General features: G+C 36.1%; 1 protein-coding gene across 1 annotated transcript in view; it reads left to right on the top strand.

The window, feature by feature from the left end:
- TTC3 (tetratricopeptide repeat domain 3) overlaps positions 1-18,464 on the top strand; it is a gene marked incomplete at its 5' end in the record, with an annotated part of 72,451 nt that overhangs the window by 15,819 nt on the left and 38,168 nt on the right. The window contains 9 exons of the mRNA XM_027786494.2: positions 475-529; positions 1,777-1,939; positions 2,076-2,124; positions 3,971-4,094; positions 7,364-7,418; positions 11,898-11,958; positions 14,310-14,376; positions 16,507-16,644; positions 17,686-17,766. Of these exons, the coding sequence (XP_027642295.2) occupies positions 475-529; positions 1,777-1,939; positions 2,076-2,124; positions 3,971-4,094; positions 7,364-7,418; positions 11,898-11,958; positions 14,310-14,376; positions 16,507-16,644; positions 17,686-17,766 (793 nt within the window). The remainder of the gene's footprint in view (positions 1-474; positions 530-1,776; positions 1,940-2,075; positions 2,125-3,970; positions 4,095-7,363; positions 7,419-11,897; positions 11,959-14,309; positions 14,377-16,506; positions 16,645-17,685; positions 17,767-18,464) is intronic.

The raw sequence follows: 18,464 nt of genomic DNA, 5'->3' as shown, positions 1-18,464 counted from the left end.
GTATAGATGGCAGTAACAAGCAGTTACTTCACTTAAATCTATGGTTGTACCACACAAAGATGAACAAAAGTAGAACAAATTAGCCATAGACACCTGGTCAGTTAGAAGAATTATTGTCACAGTTAAACAAAGTAAACAAAAACTGAGGCAGGTGAAACTGCAGTTCACCCTGATCAAGACTGAGAAGCCTCAGTCCTGAGGTTTTACAGACTCAGTACTAAGCTTATGGCCTGCTATTGGTGGTGACAATAGTGTATTATAAATAAATATCTGATGGGTGAAATAATTGAGACTGTAACATTTTAATCCAGGTAAGTTTCAGCTAAGTATTATCCGACCATACCTTTACACAGGTGAATGAACTGTTCTTTTATTCACTTCATATTTTTATAGTGCCTTGTATGTCTGGTCTGTAGAGTTTTCTGAATTATAAATAGTAAATACCTCTTCTTCTTTTTCCCTTCCTTCTCTAAGGAGAGCCCTTGCTGATGGAAAGAGAGCCACTGTTTTGAAGCATGATTGGCCAAAGGTTAGTTTCATATACATTTCAAAATTGTCTTTTGTTGGTACTGCAAACCAACACAAGAATGCAAATCTTAATTACAGCTTTGACCCAGGTGGATGTGACATTCTCGTCTGCGTTTTAGCCCTGTAACAGTAAAATGAACACTGTACCTGGTAGTCTAAGAATTCTGCTTCTGTCAGCCAACTAGAATGGAATCATTTAAGTTGGAAAAGATCTTTAAGATCATTGGGTCCAACTGTAAACCTAACGCATGGTTTGTTTGTATTTGTGTATTAGAAACATTATTTTGACATGCTTCTAAGTCTTGTTATGATGCCAAACCGGCACAGAGTAACTGCTCAAAGACAAATTTTGTCTTTAAGCAGCAAACGTATTTATTTTGTGTAACGTTGGGGAGCTAGCCGATTCACACCAGACAAACTAGCTCCCAAGTTTTCAGTGAAAAGTCAGGTAATTTGTACAGTTTTCATGAGAGTTACAACACCTTTACATTCATATCCATTTGATTTCTACACCTAATTATTCTATTCATAATAGGTGAGATCTAGGTGGAGTAAATCTTTCAACTTTCTTTGTTCAACAGTTTCCTGACTCATGGTCTCCTTATCTCGTTCAGGTCCCCACCTTATCTTTTCTAATTATTCAGAGTCCATTTCTTTACTTTAACATTGTCAGTGGAGCCTTTTCTTATTATTCAGAGTCCATTCCTTTCTCAACACAGAGCATCACCCAGAGCATTGTACCAAACTCATCCTAACTAACTTTTTTAAGACCTTGCTCTGTTTCAGTTACATGGTGTTCTTCATGTGTAAAGACAGAAGAAAACATTTATTACATTGTTGTGAGCAGCTATGTTATTGTAATGCTTTAAATAGAACATACATAGTCCTTACTATAAAAAAAAAGATCCTGACTAATGACCAACGTGTATTTCCCAATATTCTTCACCTAAAGAAGAATAAATTAGGGATAGTTACAAAACTGCAAATTAGTAGTTGAGATTAGGGGAAAAAAAACACACTTTTTCAAAGCCAGAGGCTAGATTCTACTGCCAGTGAATTATCTTTCTGTTTGTGTGCCAAGTAGTTGAAAACTGATTATTCATCATTTGACCTGAAGCAGGTGGAGTAGATAAATTTTACATACTCAAAAGTTTTTACTTTATATTGTCTACTGCATCTGTTTCGGATATAAATTGTTTTCTTCTTTGTGTGAATGAATGCTTGAAATTCAAACTTGCATCTGTGTAGGGTCATTACCACTTCTGTAAGGCGCTGTCATTACTGGGGGAACATGAACTGGCTTTGGAAGCTAATGAGAGAGCTCAGGAACTATGCAAGAATATTCCTGGTGGACTTAAGGATCTTATTCAACAAAATTACAAGTTGAAGAAGACATTAGAAGAAATAAATGGTAACTTTTTCTGATTTCAAGATCTACATTGAATATAGCAAAATTCCCTCATTGGTAACTTTCCTATGAAAGTAGCTAATGCCTTTTTTTTTTTTTTTTCCTCTCTTCCCCCCTCCCCCCCCCCAATTTTCTATAGGTATTAAACAACACAAACAGAAACCAAAGAAGTCGCTTCTTGAGAAAAAGTAAGCAACTGTCAGGTTTGTTTTTTTAAAATTAGCAATGCTTTGTATAAGATTTCAGTAATACATAGCATAGATACTGCTTGAATTTTGTTGTCTATCAGTAAATAGAAGTGGAAGGAATAAACTTACCAGAACTGCTACCCAGAGTGCAGCCTAGGAGTAAAGAGGAGTTTTAGCAACTAAATAAGCTATCTTGAGTTATGTTCCATGTCCAAGCAATTTCACTCAGGCCTAAGTTTTATCCATGTTGGGAATAAAAGAAAACAGTTAGGTTTTCATGGTTTTTTTCCTCCCAATTTGAAGTACTTTACTGTTGAGGAAATTTGGTGCCTGCAAATCAGTGCAGTCACACCCACTCTTTTGTGTTAACTTTGCTATATAAAGTTTACTAGGAGATTAAGCTGATACGAGGAAATGTATGCGAGCGATTCGTTTTGGCAGTGTGTTTTGCTGACTGACTGGATACCAAGCAAAAATGGACCAAATCAAATGTAAAAAGAAATGTAGTTTTATTATGTTACAGTATAATAAAGGAGAATAGCATGCGGTATGATGAAAGGAAATGCACAATATGATAACAGATATAAGCAATGCGTTGTATCATTGCTGCAAAGTGTTACAGTGATTAAGAAAAGGATACATCACCAATTACCACCTTAATAACATCATCCAGGCCCACACTTCTGCTGGGAAGCCCCATTACAGCCAGTGTCAGGAATCTTTTGGTAGCTGGGAAGCTTCTACACGGTGCATCCACTTGTAGGTGAGGCTTCTGGCCTAGTCCTGGAGCTTGCCTGCCTTAATATCCAGTGAAAACAAAACTAGCTTATGTAACTAGTGTATGCAAGCTTTTAAGTTTGTGCCAAGTGTAGGCGTACACTATCTCATGATCCATAAGGGCCACACACGCCAGGGATGTTGGCCACGCATCCAAGTGTGGTCGAGTTAACTGTCATGACACAGCTGCATGCATTATTTATTGTCTGGATGGTCCTGCTCACATCCTGCCTGTTCAGGGGGCCCAGAACAAGCACCACCTGTCAAATTTATTAAATGCAATTTAGAGTTGTCCTTGAGCTCACTATCCAAGTTAAACAATTCCTGGTTAAATACATGGTCAAAGACTTTTTCATAAGTTGTAATCAGTCATTATTTAATAAACTTCCACCCACAATGGTAAAAAAGAATGCATATCCTAATTTGTAAGAACTTGGTTTTGCTACATCTGTTCTGTGCTTTTGCCACATCTGTTCTCTTTCGGCAAGGCGAAAGCACAGAGTAAGAAAGAATCCATGTTCACAAATTCAGCTAAGTTACAATATATGCTGTAACTTTCGTGTTAAACATTTTCTTGAAAGATCTTTTTGATTATTATTGGCCTGCTTGTAGTGATGTGGTAACTGATACTCAGAAACAGTACACTAAGTAAACTACTAAACAGCTTTTTGTAAAACAGAAAATTCTGGAGGAGCTTAAATTTGTTTCCCTTCTATATTGCACTAATAAAATGTGGCCTGCAGCAAGATTGATTTTTTTTCATTAATTACCATTATTACTTTTTTAAAATAAATGTGCAGTAATTCAGTTCCTGTCCCTTTTATAGAAAACAGAGGGGGTTTTTTTGTTAAATTTTTGTATACCTTTGGATGTGCAATTTGAAGGTATAAAAAAATGGCTGTTTGATGAAACCCTTTAAATAAGATTATGCTGTTACACTTTTGTGAGGGGTAGACTTCTTGTATTTGTCTTTTATTTTTTCCCATGATACATGTATGGTACATGTCTTAAATGTGGGGAAAAGACATCAACGTTGGAAGAACTAGAGTTCTCTCTTTTTACATGTCAGAGACTGCAGTTCTTCAGAATCTCATTTAACAATCTCTCAAGAACAAAAAGAAATAGAAAAAGACAGAAAGAGAACACAGTCAGATCCTAAAGATCATCACTGTCATCAATACCGTGATACCAGGGTAAGTTATGCTACAGCTGGCATTACAAGACTAGCAGTGTGTTGGTTTTTATTGTTCTGGAATGTGTTATTTACTGGTGTGGCTGAATTTTTGCAGCCAGTGTGTTTTAATGTTTGTGGACTTTCTCAGCCAATTGCACTTTTCATGTAATACTGAACTACCAAATCTGTGTTCAGAACTCTGGGTTGAAAGGCGGTGGGAGGTGGTTGCTTGAATGAGAAGATGGGGGCTGTATGCTATGAGGAGGAGAGGAGTCTCTTCAGGCTTATAGAAAGTGAGACTGAAGACATGTCTGGTTTTGACTGTCCAGTCCTGCCTGTTAATGTGTTATATGTGTTATATATATATATATATAATATAAAACCATAATGTTAATGTCAGGTGTGGCCTTCCCTTTGGCTTTAGGAGAGGATTCAGTTAATGTGTACTGGTGTAATAGAGTTCAGTGGAAGATTCTTTAGCCAAAGTTAATTAATATACAGGTCTTTTGCTATACTGGAGCATTGTTTTGCACCGATATTGTGATGTTAAGGTATTTGTATGGTTATAGACCATTATTTTCATGCTCTGTAAACAGGTTTCTTTTATATGGGAAAAATGCTAGTTAAACGGTGTATTTATCTAGATTGTATTTAAAACTAGGGTTTTGTGGTTCTCAAATGTGCTTGGCTTGTGTATTTGAAAGAAGTGTAGTATAGTGCTAAAATGCAAGATGAACTTGTGTTATTTTAGTAACTCTTTAATTCTTGAGGTTCTTTCAATTGCAAAGACTGTTCATAAGCACAATTTTTCTACTAGGCTATTTTCATTAACTTAAAGAACCACTGCCAAAGATAGCAGCAAAAGTGGTTTTAGTGAAGCAAGATGATGTAGAAGTGAGGCTTAACAAAGTCTGATGGCAAAGTTCAATCTATTACTCTACTGCACAGAGGATATAATAACGAATCAAAGTTACCAGTGTAAAATCTTAATGCCCTCTGATACAAGGTTATGTACAATAGTGACCATACAAAGATCTGCAGTGGGTAAAGGGTCTCTCAGCCTTGAGGAGTAACCTTGAGCAGTGTCCCAGCTCAAGGGGAGATCACTGCCATACTACCAGCTACTTAGGAGGGAGAGCTCAAAAAAAGTTCATTCAGACTGTCATATTTGTTTAGTCAAATTATATAAGATGGAAGAGGTAAGCATGAGACTCCTTGTACACACAACTTTGTTCCTTGACCAAATTAGTTTTGGAAGAACCATTTGCTATTTATGTGTTAATTGCATGATCACTGTTGCAGTTTCCAAGCTCATATACATCAAAGCTTGTCATGCCACCCCGTACGAGGCCAGGTTTTCAGAGAACAGGTTGAAGCTAGAGAAGTTCATGGCCTTGTCACAGCCTAGGCCTTTACTTACTTTAGAGCCTGAACCAGACTACCACTAGTTTGATGAAGGAGTCAAATGCATCCATCACAGAAGCTTAATAGAGTAAACTTTGTTCTATGTTCATGGTTGACTTTTGTTCCTGAAAAATAATTAAACTAAGGATACATGTTAGTGAGGATCACCAAAGAAATCCACTAAAAAAGCCTCTAATTTTGTCTTTTAGAAGGTTATTTTGCTGTTAAAAGTGCAATGGCATGCTGTGTTGTCATGGTGTAACCGTGGTAGGCAGCACACCCCCATGCAGCTACTTGCTGGGTGGAAAAAGTACCAAGTATAAAAGTGAGAAAACTTGTCTGTTGAGATAAAGACAGTTTAACAGGCAAAGAAAAGCTACACGTGCAAGCAAAGCAAAATAAGGAATTATTTCACTGCTTCCAGGCAGATGTTTAGCAATGTTCTGGAAAGCAAAGCTTTGTCATGTGTAATAGTTACTTGTGAAGACAGGTGCTGTAACTGAGAACTTTCTTCCTTTTCTCCTCCCCCCCCCCCCCCGCCCCCCCCCCCCCCCCAGTTTTTATTGCTGTGCACATTGCCTGTGGTGTGGGACACCCCTTTGGTCAGTTGGGGTCAGCTGTCCTGGCTGTGTCCCCTCCCAGATTCTCATGCTGCTCGTAGCCTACTTGCCGGCAGGGTCGCACGTGAAACAAAAGGCCTTGATGCTGTGCAAGCACAGGTCAGCAGTACCTAAAATGTCCCTGTGTTACAAACACTGGTGTAATCGCAGATCTGAAACACAGCACCATACAAGCTGCTGTGAGGAGCTTTACCTCTATCCCAGCCAAAAACACTACATGTGTTTTTACTCCTTAAAAAACACACCGCCAAAAAAGGTGGGAAGTTGGGTGATTTTGTTGGTGCTTGCCTTGTTTTAGGTGGGTTTTGCTACTGAACGTCAGTGGAATTTCCCAGCTGTTGCTGTCATGGTGCCTGGCTCATGGCCAGTATCGCGGGGAGCCTGTAAAGCATTCTTGTATATAAATTTTCCTGAGTGGTTTGCTTTGCTAGACGAATGCAGACTGTGACAGTCCTGCTGTAACAGCGTGGAATTAAGAATTTAATTATCAACCTCGAGTGTGCTTACAGACAGTTCTTCTCTTTCACACTAATTTGTAATTTAAAGAAGCATTTGTGCCTCTTTCTGATTGTCTTCACCATTTATTGTAAAGTAACCAATAAATTGTTTGTTATAATTTACCCTATAAAGTATGTTATAAATAAGCTATATAATATGGAAAGTGAGATGATAAATAATGTGAATCTACTAGTAAGGTCAAACCAATTTAGCACACGTGAAAAAACCCTTTCAGGTTTCGGAGGGTGGAGCAGCAAAAAAAAGATTACTTGTTAGTGGGGAAAATGAAACCGATGTACAAGGGACAAAGGGAAGGAAATGAACGTTAGAACTTGTTGAAAAAGAAAGTGATTTACAGAATGCACAAGAAGTGCCTGAAGATTTTTGACTGCCTTACATAAAACTTCCCATCTGCTTTATACTACAAAAATCTTCGTAATGTATGTGTGTAAATTTATCTTCCTTTGGGATGAATATTACTGTGAAAAAGGTTAGTATTTGTCAGGCTAGTAGATAATGTAAATTGATATGAATTTGGAGGGGAAAAAAGTGTAAGTGTACAAATGCACTTTGAGTAATGAAATGGTTTTTCTTTAGGTATTGATTGGGGACATAATATACTGTAGTGTCATTGTGATTTCGATGTTTAAATGTTAGTGGTTTAGGTTTTTTTCTTTGTTTAAATTTAGTAAGTGATACCTTTTTGTTTTTTGGTTTTTTTGTTGTTGTTATCTGTGTAAAACTGAACTAATGTACTTGTCATTAGGTGACTGACATCCAAAGAACAGAAAGCAAAGGCTGGTCTCTGGAGTTTTCACCAAGTGAGTTCATTTTTGCTATTTGTCAAGTCCAAGTCAGTTCTTCCCTTGCTGTTGCCATTATTAATAAACAAAAGTGTATTTAGTGTCATTCTTAAGAGTAAACTATCATGTTTCACTTCTTGTCCTGTTAACATGCAGTTACTTAGAGACTTTTTCTCTCCTGCTTTTGTCTTACTTCCTTCATGCTTTTGTAATTTCAATCTACATGAATTCAAAATTGAAACTGGAACTAAAAAGTAGAACGCTGAGTCACATGCTAAAAATGCTTTCCCTCCTTCTGAGACAGGTACGGGATCTAAACTTGGAGAAGTCTGTGGGTAGTTTCAATATTCACAAATCATTTGTGATTACTAAAAGCTCCTTATAGATCCTTAAGAAAATAATACTGCAGTTAGAGAAGGAGGCCACAAAATATTTGTCAGAGTGGATTTTTAGCTAAAACTTAAGAGGTATAAGTTGGTATGATTGTCCCTTTTTTTTAATTGATAAAGAACCATTTTTTTCATAGAAAGAACTTCCGCTCCCAAAACTTTCACAGTGCCAGAGTTACTTTTCTCTGGTGAAAGTGCAAGCAGTTCTGATATTCAAAGTGAAATCTTTTCTTCAGTTTTGCTTGATTTTTTTTATCATCTACAGCTAAATCTGCTGTAATCGAGAAAGCATAAGCTATTTCCCTGACATTCAGAAATTTTTCTTATTAACTTTTGTATGGAGTACTCCTACTGAATATGGACCAGCTGCATGCTCACTTTGTATTCTAAAGTTGTGACCTCCAAGGCCTGTGGGCCCTGCTAGTCCTGACAGCGCAACGGTCTGAAGTCCTTGGTGCCCAGGTGCCTTGGGCTCTGCATACTTAATACTTGGCTGGATAGGTGCCAGAGTGCAGAGCACTTCAAAATTTGATTTTAGGAAACCAGTGAAGATGTATTACAAAATAGTATTTTAAAATGAGCAGTAGGAGATCTTGCTCTGGTGGACTTTGGACATAAGTGAGCATCTTGAAGAATTAAAGGATTTATTGAGAGGTGGAAAATGTGAGTAAGGCTGCAAAAAAAGTCAAGACCGATTTGTTGAAAAGATGTTATGTGGTAGGTAAAAAAAGCAGTGTTGAAGGAACTTAATGCAGAAACCACAAATCAGAGAAAGGTTTTAGAAAGGGGAAATCAAGCTCTGGAAGACAAAGCAGGTTTGAGGAACTATGTGTAGATTTGTGTGAAGGAGCAAAATGAAATGCATGGAGGCCACAGAAATTTTGAATGAGTTTGAAGCAAGTGACAACTAAGTGAATCGAAACATTTTACTGAGCAAGAAGGTGTGGTTCAAATAGTAATGGAGTCTGACGACACCTTATAAAACAAAGCTTTATTGAGGCAGTGGAAGAGATGAGGACCAATGTGCCCACAAGGCGACCCACCCAATCACCAATAGCAAACACAGGACTGACTATTCGTGATGCTCTGGCTCCAGCGGGCTGCCAGGGACACTTGGTGTGCAGGTCACCTGGCAGCAAGACCAAATCATACAAATACCTTTTGAATGAGGGTGAGAGTCGTTCTGCCCCTTGGCTGCACTGATAATCGTGGGATTTGAGAGAATCGTACTTTACACGAATAACGTGGGCAGGATGCTGCCCTTGTTGGTTAGGGGGCAGGGTGCCAGCAGTCTGTCTGTGCTGCTGTGAAGGGGCAGGGTGTCAGAAGGATAGCTGATTTTTAGCGAGGTTGAGGAGGGAAGAGAGATAATGAAAGGCTGAATGTTGGGCAGCACTGAAAATTCTTCTAGGCTAGAGATCATAGGACTGTGAAATGTTGCATTGAATGTAGTAATTTCAAAAAAGCCCATGCTGATTCCATGAGAATTTTTTTGTTCTTCCTTCCTCCTTCTCCCCCCCTCAAACTTATTATGTCGGTACTGATGTAGAAGAAAATATTTGATTTGGCTGTGATTTGAAAGGAGGAGTTACACTCTGAATGGCTAGCTGATACAAGTTTGCTGTGGGTGGGGAGGAATAGCTTGTTCTTAGCCTTTGTTCACTGAAAGGCTTAAGACTTGCAGGAGATTTCATGTAAAGTAACTTTATGCCACTATATCTTATCTTAAAGTTACTGTCTTTTTTAATTTCAGTTTTTGTCTGCATGTACTGTTTTTTTGAGCATGTGTACGTTTCTGTTAAATATCTTTGTTCACTCCTAACAATGTCTAGCAAAAGCAATACTACTTCTACTAATATTTTAAAATGTTTGTGGGGTAAGTTAATAATGTTTGCTGTTGAAGTAATGTATCTCTTTAAGTGTTTTAATTATAATTCAGCAAGATTTGCTTGTTAATTTTATTTAAAAGTATTTTTTAAAAAAATCTGAAAGCAGTGTCTTTAAAGTTGGGTGGTATATGTGAGTAGTCATTTCTGTAGAAGATTTTTCAGAAATAATTTTTGTTGAATGGCTTTTAGCATTAGATCACTCAATGAAAAAATAGGGCTGATTAATTCTTTATTCTGATGGTGAGCAGGAAGGCTTGTATTCCTTTATCTTCGATAAGATTTTGTATTGAATGATAGATCGGTTTCTTAAGGGAAAGGAACCTATACAGTGAAGAAAAAGTAATATATCTGTATCTCTAAATGATTAAATAATGATATGCTTGAAGTGTTTTCGGGCTTTCAAAAGGTTTATTGTTTTCCATCACTTAAATGTGTCTCCTATGAGGAATTTGTGATGATTATTAGTGTAACTTCGGAGTTTTTAAAGTGTGTGAACTGTTTCAACAGACACATTGTGACAATTTCAAGAAATGGTTCATGAGATAATTCTGAACATGTTCAGTCTTCATGATACTTGATTTTTGTTCTGATCAATTTAAATTTAATGTCATTAAGTAATATTTAATGAAAAACTACTTCTGGCACAAGGTGCAAAATGTGTATGCCTATGATTTACCTTGAGAAATGAGTACACGAGATATCTCACTGGCTTGAGTGGGATTACTCAAATGGGTAGATTTTGTATTTTTTCCTCAGTAATTTGTATCTAATTATAGAAAATACTTCTCAGTATCACAAAATAAACATTTTAAAGCATAGATAGCTAATGAAACATATATAAATGTAATATTTATATATCTATAAATGTAATATCTCTTTTTTCTTTCAACTTTTAAGGTAGTTCAGCGTAAGCACAATAATAAATCAAGCAGTATTTAATGATTTAGGTAGCTGTACCTTATGTTTAGGTTCCAGTGCTCAAATACCTTGAATCCAGGTGCTGGACTGTATGTTGTCTGTGTGATTGTGTCCAATATTAGGAAGCCACAGTTGCCCCCTAAACTGCTTCTGGAAGTTTATAGCTGGAGCTATGCCCTCTTGGAACGGGTAGCTGAGGCAGAAGGCGACATTCCTATATGCCTTGTAAAATCCATTAGGTTTAACTAGCAAAAAAAAAAAATCTGCTGCTCCACACACCTTCAGTTTACCATATGTAATAAGGAACATCTGTGATGTGATGCTCAGCAGCACTATAACTGAATGTGCCAGCTGCTTGTTTGTTCCTTACCAGTTCAGAAATGTTTTTTCCTTGTTTGTCTAGTTGTCTGGTTACTAGAAGGCAGCTCTTCCGTACTGGATTTTGTCACTCTTGCTGTTCTAGTCATTAATACCTTGTGAAGTTTGAACTTTACAATTCTTGGTAGTCAAAAATTTCTTGACTTAGTCATGAGTATGCGTGTGCACATTCAGATGCCAATGTTATATTTTAATTGCACAGAAAATGGTTGAGAGATTATTTTGCAGTTAATGGCATACTTCCTGGTTTTGACCAATCACAATACAGTATTAAAACATGTTTTCTTCTTCTTTGTTACTAATGAATTTATTTACTTGGCTTGTAGAGCCCTGTAACTAACCAATGACAGTGTTAGTTCTCTGAAGTTATAAAGTGCATTGGTCAAGTTTTTTGGAGTTAGAAATGAATCAGTATCACATGATAGATTTTTTTCTTGTCTTTGTGATAGTATTTCCACATCATCAAACATTTTTATTTTGTAATTTATATCAATCCAACTCATACGTTTACATTTCTGAGATTAACATGGGTTGAACTTAATTCCTTTAGCAGTGTACTTTTGAAGTGGCAGACTCCTGTACAATTTTCATACTGATTTCTTTTGCTTGGAGTCCACTTTAATGGTTGTTACAGTATTGTAGAGTCAGATCATATTCTACAGGATTTTAAGATTTTTCTGTTTATTTGAAGTGTCCTTTCCCCTTTATAGGGTTAATAAAATCCTATACTATTTAATAAAAATAATACTGAATTCATACTGTAACACTCAGAGGTGGATTACTGAAAAACTTTGATTGTGTTAGTTTTCCATATTGTAAATGTTTTAAGATACATTATTTGTAAAGAAAATGTGAGTTCTAAATCCACTTGTTTCTGTTACAGGTGATGATCAGTTTGTTTGAAATACTTTTTCTCATTACAGGCCAAAGTCATCAAAACAAAGGAAGGCCAAAATCCAGTCCTGGTGACTCTGAAAAGACAAGGTAAGAAATTTTATTTATGTTTTAATTTATTTTGAGTTATTTTATGTAGCACTTAAAAATGAGTTAATGCAGCTTTGACTTGCTGCTTGCTCTTTACTAATTGCTTCGTTAACGTTGTTTACATACTCTTCAGGGTATAGTTCATGTTAAGATAGCTGATTAAAGTTCACAAAATTCCAGTTTTCATGAAAAGCCTGAGTTATTACTTGAAAACTAAATATTTTCCAACACTCAGTTGAATTTTAGTAAGTGAAGGCATAATTTTAATAACTGCTGTTTAGAAATTTTTGCCCCAAGGTAAGTCACATAGTATAGCTGTAACAAAAAAGTGCTTCCTTTACAACAAAAGATAATAGGAATCTTGTTCCAGTTGTTACATTCAGACTTACACCACGACATAACTCAGGCTCTGTCTTATCTTTAAGGCCCCTTTGTACTAGTTCTACTCAGTGTACCAAATAATTTTAAAACTTCTCTGAGACACTTCATACATTTACTAGGAAGAAGAACTTTGACTGCAAGGAAAGCATTGTAAGTCAGTCTCAGAACTGAATACTAGAAAAGAACTTTGGCTTAAGAGTCCTGTTAATCGTTCGTAGATTGGAATTTTTGCTTAAAACAGAAGCATATATAATTTTAAGTACCTTAATACTTCCTGTAGAACATGCTGAATGTAAATGAACGTTTGACGGTTTGAGGCCAAAATTAAATTAGTTGAAATAAAAAGTACTATAGATTTTATGGGCAAAAAGTTTTGCTTCCATCTGTTACAATGTTTAAAACAGATTTTAACAAAATAAATAATTATTTCCAGTGATATTGGGGCCAACATGCTCCAGACAGGTGGGAGGAAATTGCTGCATTTATGGGTGATTCCATATGCCAATGTATTTCCTCATCTAGTAGATAGTTAAGGAGTAAAGAACTGTTACTGCTGACTTATTTGTAAGATGACTGAAGCAAATGATGACTTACTACATAAGGACATGTAGAAATAGAAGCTTTCAGTAACTTGAGCTGTGAAATAGGACAAATTAAGCTGACTGTACTTTCTTGCTTGTATGTTTCAGCTAGTGTTTTTAGTTGTGTTTAGGATGATTAAAAACAGATGAGGGGTACAGCAAAATAAGCTGTTTACATTGAAATAGAAAAGTTTTCATGAAGTGCTAATTTTTTAAGGCAGATTTCTCATGTAGAAGAGTCCAAACCTTTAGGAAACCTGGGAGCTGAACTGGATTGTCCCCAGTCCTCATCAAAGTATGACCACAAAACCTACCATCTTTTAATCTCTATTTACAATACTTCCTCCCCCAACTCTGTTTTGAATACCGCTGTATCTAGGATATTTGAAACTTAGTCATAAGAGAGGTTATTTATGTTATTTAACTGGGTTGCTGTTGACTTCTTTATCCTTCCATTTGAAGAGAGGAGGGAAACATTAGAATTCACAATGGGAACAAATCCTCTTTAATGTAACTAAACCATCTACACAATTGCTTCTCTCAAGGCAAAGTTTGTTAGACCTACAAAAAACATGATGTATCTCAAGAAGTGAGATGCATGATCAGTTACAATCTTGCCTCCATCTCTGTAATTAGCGGGTTTGCTTCTAAAAATCTAGGGCATCCTCTGACACTGCAAAGAATTTATCTCAGATGAGCATTTGATGCCTTTGAACGTGGGACAGAACTGCATGTGTATTAGCAAAGAAGTATTAAGCCTTGGCTAGCAATCTTAGCATTGAGGATTTAGAGTATTAAGCAATACTTTACCACTTCATTGTACTGGCTACGTTCTATAGTTTGCATGGTGTTTCTGCTGCAGTAGTGGAAAAGAAGAGCTGAGAAGAACAGATCTGTTTCTCTCTCCTCTGCTCTCTCTGCCCCTACCATGCGTAGCTGCTACATATGTTTGATTTTAAGTGGTAGTTGTGCTAGGATAAAGGGTCTTATACTTAAGAAGAGTAGAAAAGGGGAAAGAAGCCTAAGCACCTTCTTATACTGCTGCCTTTGGTGTAGGGAAGTTCTCTAGTCACCTGTTCCGCCCCTCAACTCAGCTGAGAATAAGGTGAAGATAAAAGAAGGCAAATAAAATGATAGAGAAGACTGCTACTTCCCTGAAGGCCTGGTGATTCCTGAGCCAGAAGTATACAAACTATATGAATAGCATCATAATTCTTCATAGTATTATAGTACTTGCTACCGGATTGTGCAAGTGTGCCATAATAATCTCTAGCATGTAGCCGAAAGTGATGTGGTTGATAAAAGCACTGAAGTTTCTGTTTCTTGAAAGTAAGACTATATATAAAGTACATGTACAAACTCATGATGCCATTGTCATGTTATTTGTAGAGATCACCTTGATTTGAAGATAGAGTCTAAAGCCATACAGGATAAACTCTTCTGTACTGTGCAACAGGTAACTGGGAATTCATCAGCATAAAACCTTGAGTGTAAACGACCTTTTAGTACCACTGTTCAAAATCTTGGTTCATTCAGGAATTTAACACTTCATGCTTAGCATTACTTTTATCAGGAGACAAAGATTATATGATTACGCTGATTGATACTGTCTTGTTGCTGGTAGTCATCTTTTTGCTTCTCCTTCCCCTCCTGTAAGACCTCACACTGGAAATTAGTGTAACGAAACTCAGTATAGTCATAGAATAACTTCGCTAAACCCATGAGTTAGTAATGTAGCTCCTTTGTATCTTAATTCATAAGAAAAATGACAAAAATCACTGGAAATCATTCTGGGATTTATAATACTTCTCCCAAAGTTTTGACTAAATATGTTTTCCTCTGTCTGATTATATATATTTGAAAATAATCATAGAACATTTTGTTGGAATAGCTGTTGAAAATGCTATAAAATTTATAAATTGAGAATTCTCCTTCTCAGGCCTTATGAGCAATGAATGATGAGTATCCCAAAGTTCTTGAATGAAATCATGGAGACATACATAATTAATCATTTCTTCTCTGTTAATTTGGGGAAGCAGATACTGGAAACTCTATTCTGATTAATTACTTTGTAAGACATAACTGGAATCTGAAGAAGGTGCAGGTTCTGCCCTTATTTTCTTGCAAATACCTGTTTTTGTAAGGCTAATGCATTATTAGTATTGAAAGTAACATTTTTAGTTGGCTTAATCAGCTTCACGTGTTACTAGCTTAACATTAAATTAATATAATTTGTCCTGTTCTATAACTCTGTGCTCTGACATCATTAACTTGTAGCATTAGTTCTAGGAAATTAAAATAAGTCTTAATCATGTTTTTCGTTAGCTCATTTCTGCATTTTGATCTTTTCTTTATCTATTTGTAGTTTCCACTGCCCCTGCCACTTTTGTTTGTAACTGTTATTAGATCATGAGTATTTTCTTATGTTTGTCCTTCTTAGTCAGTTGACGGACGAAGACAAAATAGAATTGAAATTCATAGATGCTTAGGAAAATATTCAGGACATAAATTTAGTATATCAAAAGTGTAATTCAGTTCACAGGAATACAGTTAAGTACTCCATTGGAATAACGTTACAAAAATAGGGCAACTCAAAAGTTATGTTCCATTCTCAGCAAACGTTCCCACTCTTTCAGTTTTTCTCTGCCCCTGTCTTTAGAATCCCAGGCTCAAATGCTGGCATATGGGACAGAGGGGAGGAAAAGGCAGTTAGGTAATCCTACTTCATAGGCTTTTTGTTCATATTGAAAATTAATTCATACTGAAATGATGCAGTGGCCTAAAATACATAGAATTCATACTGAGATGATGCAGTGGCCTAAAATACATAGGTGGGCCTCCTCGTTACTCTTGCTTTTTACTTATGATTGCAGGATTAGGTGTTGGAGGAGCTTCTTAAATAGTCAGATTACTTCTACCCTGCCACGGTGATCTGCTCCTGAAGCTGACTTTATTTTAGTGTTTCAACAGATCAAGGGAATGGAAGTTCTTAATTCTGCAGCTGCTTGTCTTGATTTACAGTTTCACTGCTGGAAATTCCCCCAGACTTCAGGAAGTATCTGTAGTGAAAGGCTAATAACATAATGCATTCTGAAACCTTCTAACATTAACTATTAACCTAGATGGAGAGAAAGTGTAGACAGAAGGGAATAGTTCTCAGGTTTGTCAAAAATGTTTGTACACAAAATAATGTACAAGTGAGGAAGAGCGTAGGTCTGGGTTTGGCGATTTTTTCATATGTCAGAAGGATTAAAATGATGCTTGAACTATACTTGAAACTTTCTGGAGAGAAAAGGGTATAACCTTAGAACAAAGCCTAGATTTTTAAGAGATTAGCAGCAGTAGGTCCATGAAAAACTCAAGTTTTTAGAAGTTGAATTTAAAACAGCTTTATAAAAATGTGCCTGATCTGCTGCTTTAAAAGTGAAGTTGTGATAAAACTCCAGGAATTACACAATATTAACAGTTGTCTGTTGGGTAAGTATTTTAGCAAATAGCTTGCTTGCTTTAAAAAAACCCACAAAGCACGAACCCCAAAGGAAAATACTTTTTTCTCTTGGACTTACTGTTTTCCTAAATATTTTAGGTGGATTTAGCTATGTTGCCAGAAGATGTTAAATCCCTTGTTTGTGACGGTTATACAGCCTTGATGGACCAGCGATGTCACAGTGCTGAACGAGCCTTTTCGCAATTGTTGAGCATTCTAAATCCTTCAGAATTAAAGGTAAGCTTAGAAAAATAACCTAGTTTATCAAAGTAATTGAAGGTTATGCTTTCATTGCAGTATTTCATTCTTTCCTTCCACCAAAATAGTCATTATTACTGTGTTGTTGCCGGTGATGTTGATTACAATGCCAGGTGTTTCACTGATAAGTATGTCAAGGAGCTTACAAATGAGAACAGGATAAAAAACCCAGTAGTAGCATAGGATGTATTTCTGTAATGTTCAGCATACACGTGCATTTCTAGATGCAATCTGAAAAATATTTAGCAAAATAATATTCTTATAAGAACAAACCAAGATGCTCTTACCAAATATCTTATTTGTCCATTGTCAGCTTAACCTTTATTCTTAATAAGGTAGGGTAAAAAGAATTTATATTCTCAGGTCAGGTAACTCTTTGACAGCAAATACTGTGAAATTTTGTGTATATATATCTCTAGCCAATCAGTCATTGACTGACATTTGTTCTTCTGGATTTCTTTAAATTATTGTACTCTAGTATTAAGTTTTGTGTGACAATGTGTGTGCACATGTGTTGCTGTGTTTCAAGCTCTCATTTTAGTAAGGGCTATTGCAATGCCAACAAGTAAGCCTGTCCGAGGAAGTAGTGCACCGATCCATCTGGAATTTTGACCTAGTTTATTAGGAAGAAAAAGGTTGAGAAAAGGTGGTGGGTTTTATTTAAAAGAAGAAAAAATCTGCTCAGTTCTGAACATGAAACGTAGCAAAGACACACTGGACTTCATGAAGTCAACATAGCAAGACCTGTAGTTACAGCTTTTCTAAGAGCAGACATTTCAGGATGTATCACTTTGAAATGCATAGGGGTACCAAATGACCAGCAGTAAAGCTGTAGTTAACCTTTACTTTTTATGTTAGTTGTAACATAAATCTGGTTAGAGGCTATGATAAGAATGATGAGAAAAGAGTTTTCTAGCTCTGTTGCAGTGAAGATCTTCAATTCACAATATACAGTAATGTTCTAGCTACCAGAAAAGTGTTTTTGTGGGTGTTACTACTATAATTTGGCTCTATTTGCAGCAACTGAATCTTCATATTATTAATTATGTTGTAATCATCTATGGACATGCCACTGCTCTTCTTGGAATAGGACAGCCTGAGGTATGACATTAAGCCACTATATTGCTTTTATTCAAAATTCTAGTTCAGGTAGTTGGCCATTTATTTTTGTCTCTTCTTAAGAGACATAAAATTAGTGGGGAAGGAAAACTTTAAATTTTAGAATAATACAGTTTAATAAATAAATCATAAATAAATACAGTAAAATAAAAGACTAGATCTTTAATGGTTTTTGATAAATTAAGCAACCAAATAAAATTTCTTTTTAAGTTTTCAAATGAGATTCCTAAGTATTAATGAAGTATAGTCAATTATTTTTCTTCTACTTTGTTGTAATGTATTTATACATTAGTGGTTTTGATGCAAACATTCTTCTTTCAAAACAAAAGAAAGAACGCTTTTGGTTTTCGAAAACACCAAAACAAAAGTGTGGGTTGTTTGGGGTTTGGGTTTTTTTTTAATTTTTTCTGCAGTTTTAAAACTGTTCAGTGTCTTCCAATGAATTTTAAAACGTCTGGGTGGTTGTAGCTCAGTGAGATCAATCATTTAATTTCACTATTTCAGAGGGAGCCCTTATTTACTGAGTTGCCATTTTTATAAAAAGGGAAGCCTTTGTGTGTGATCATAGAGTTGCTTAATTCCCTTTACGGTTCAGAAGTGATCAAAGAATAGGGCATACTGACCCACTCTACTGGAGCAAGAAAAGGAGAGGGAAAGTCAAAAGCTTCTGGCAAAGTGCC

Source organism: Falco peregrinus, chromosome 4 (genome assembly GCF_023634155.1).
Source record: "Falco peregrinus isolate bFalPer1 chromosome 4, bFalPer1.pri, whole genome shotgun sequence".
Lineage (NCBI taxonomy): Eukaryota > Metazoa > Chordata > Aves > Falconiformes > Falconidae > Falco > Falco peregrinus.
Note: the sequence above shows the minus strand (reverse complement) of the source record. Positions and strands in the feature narration are given on the sequence as shown.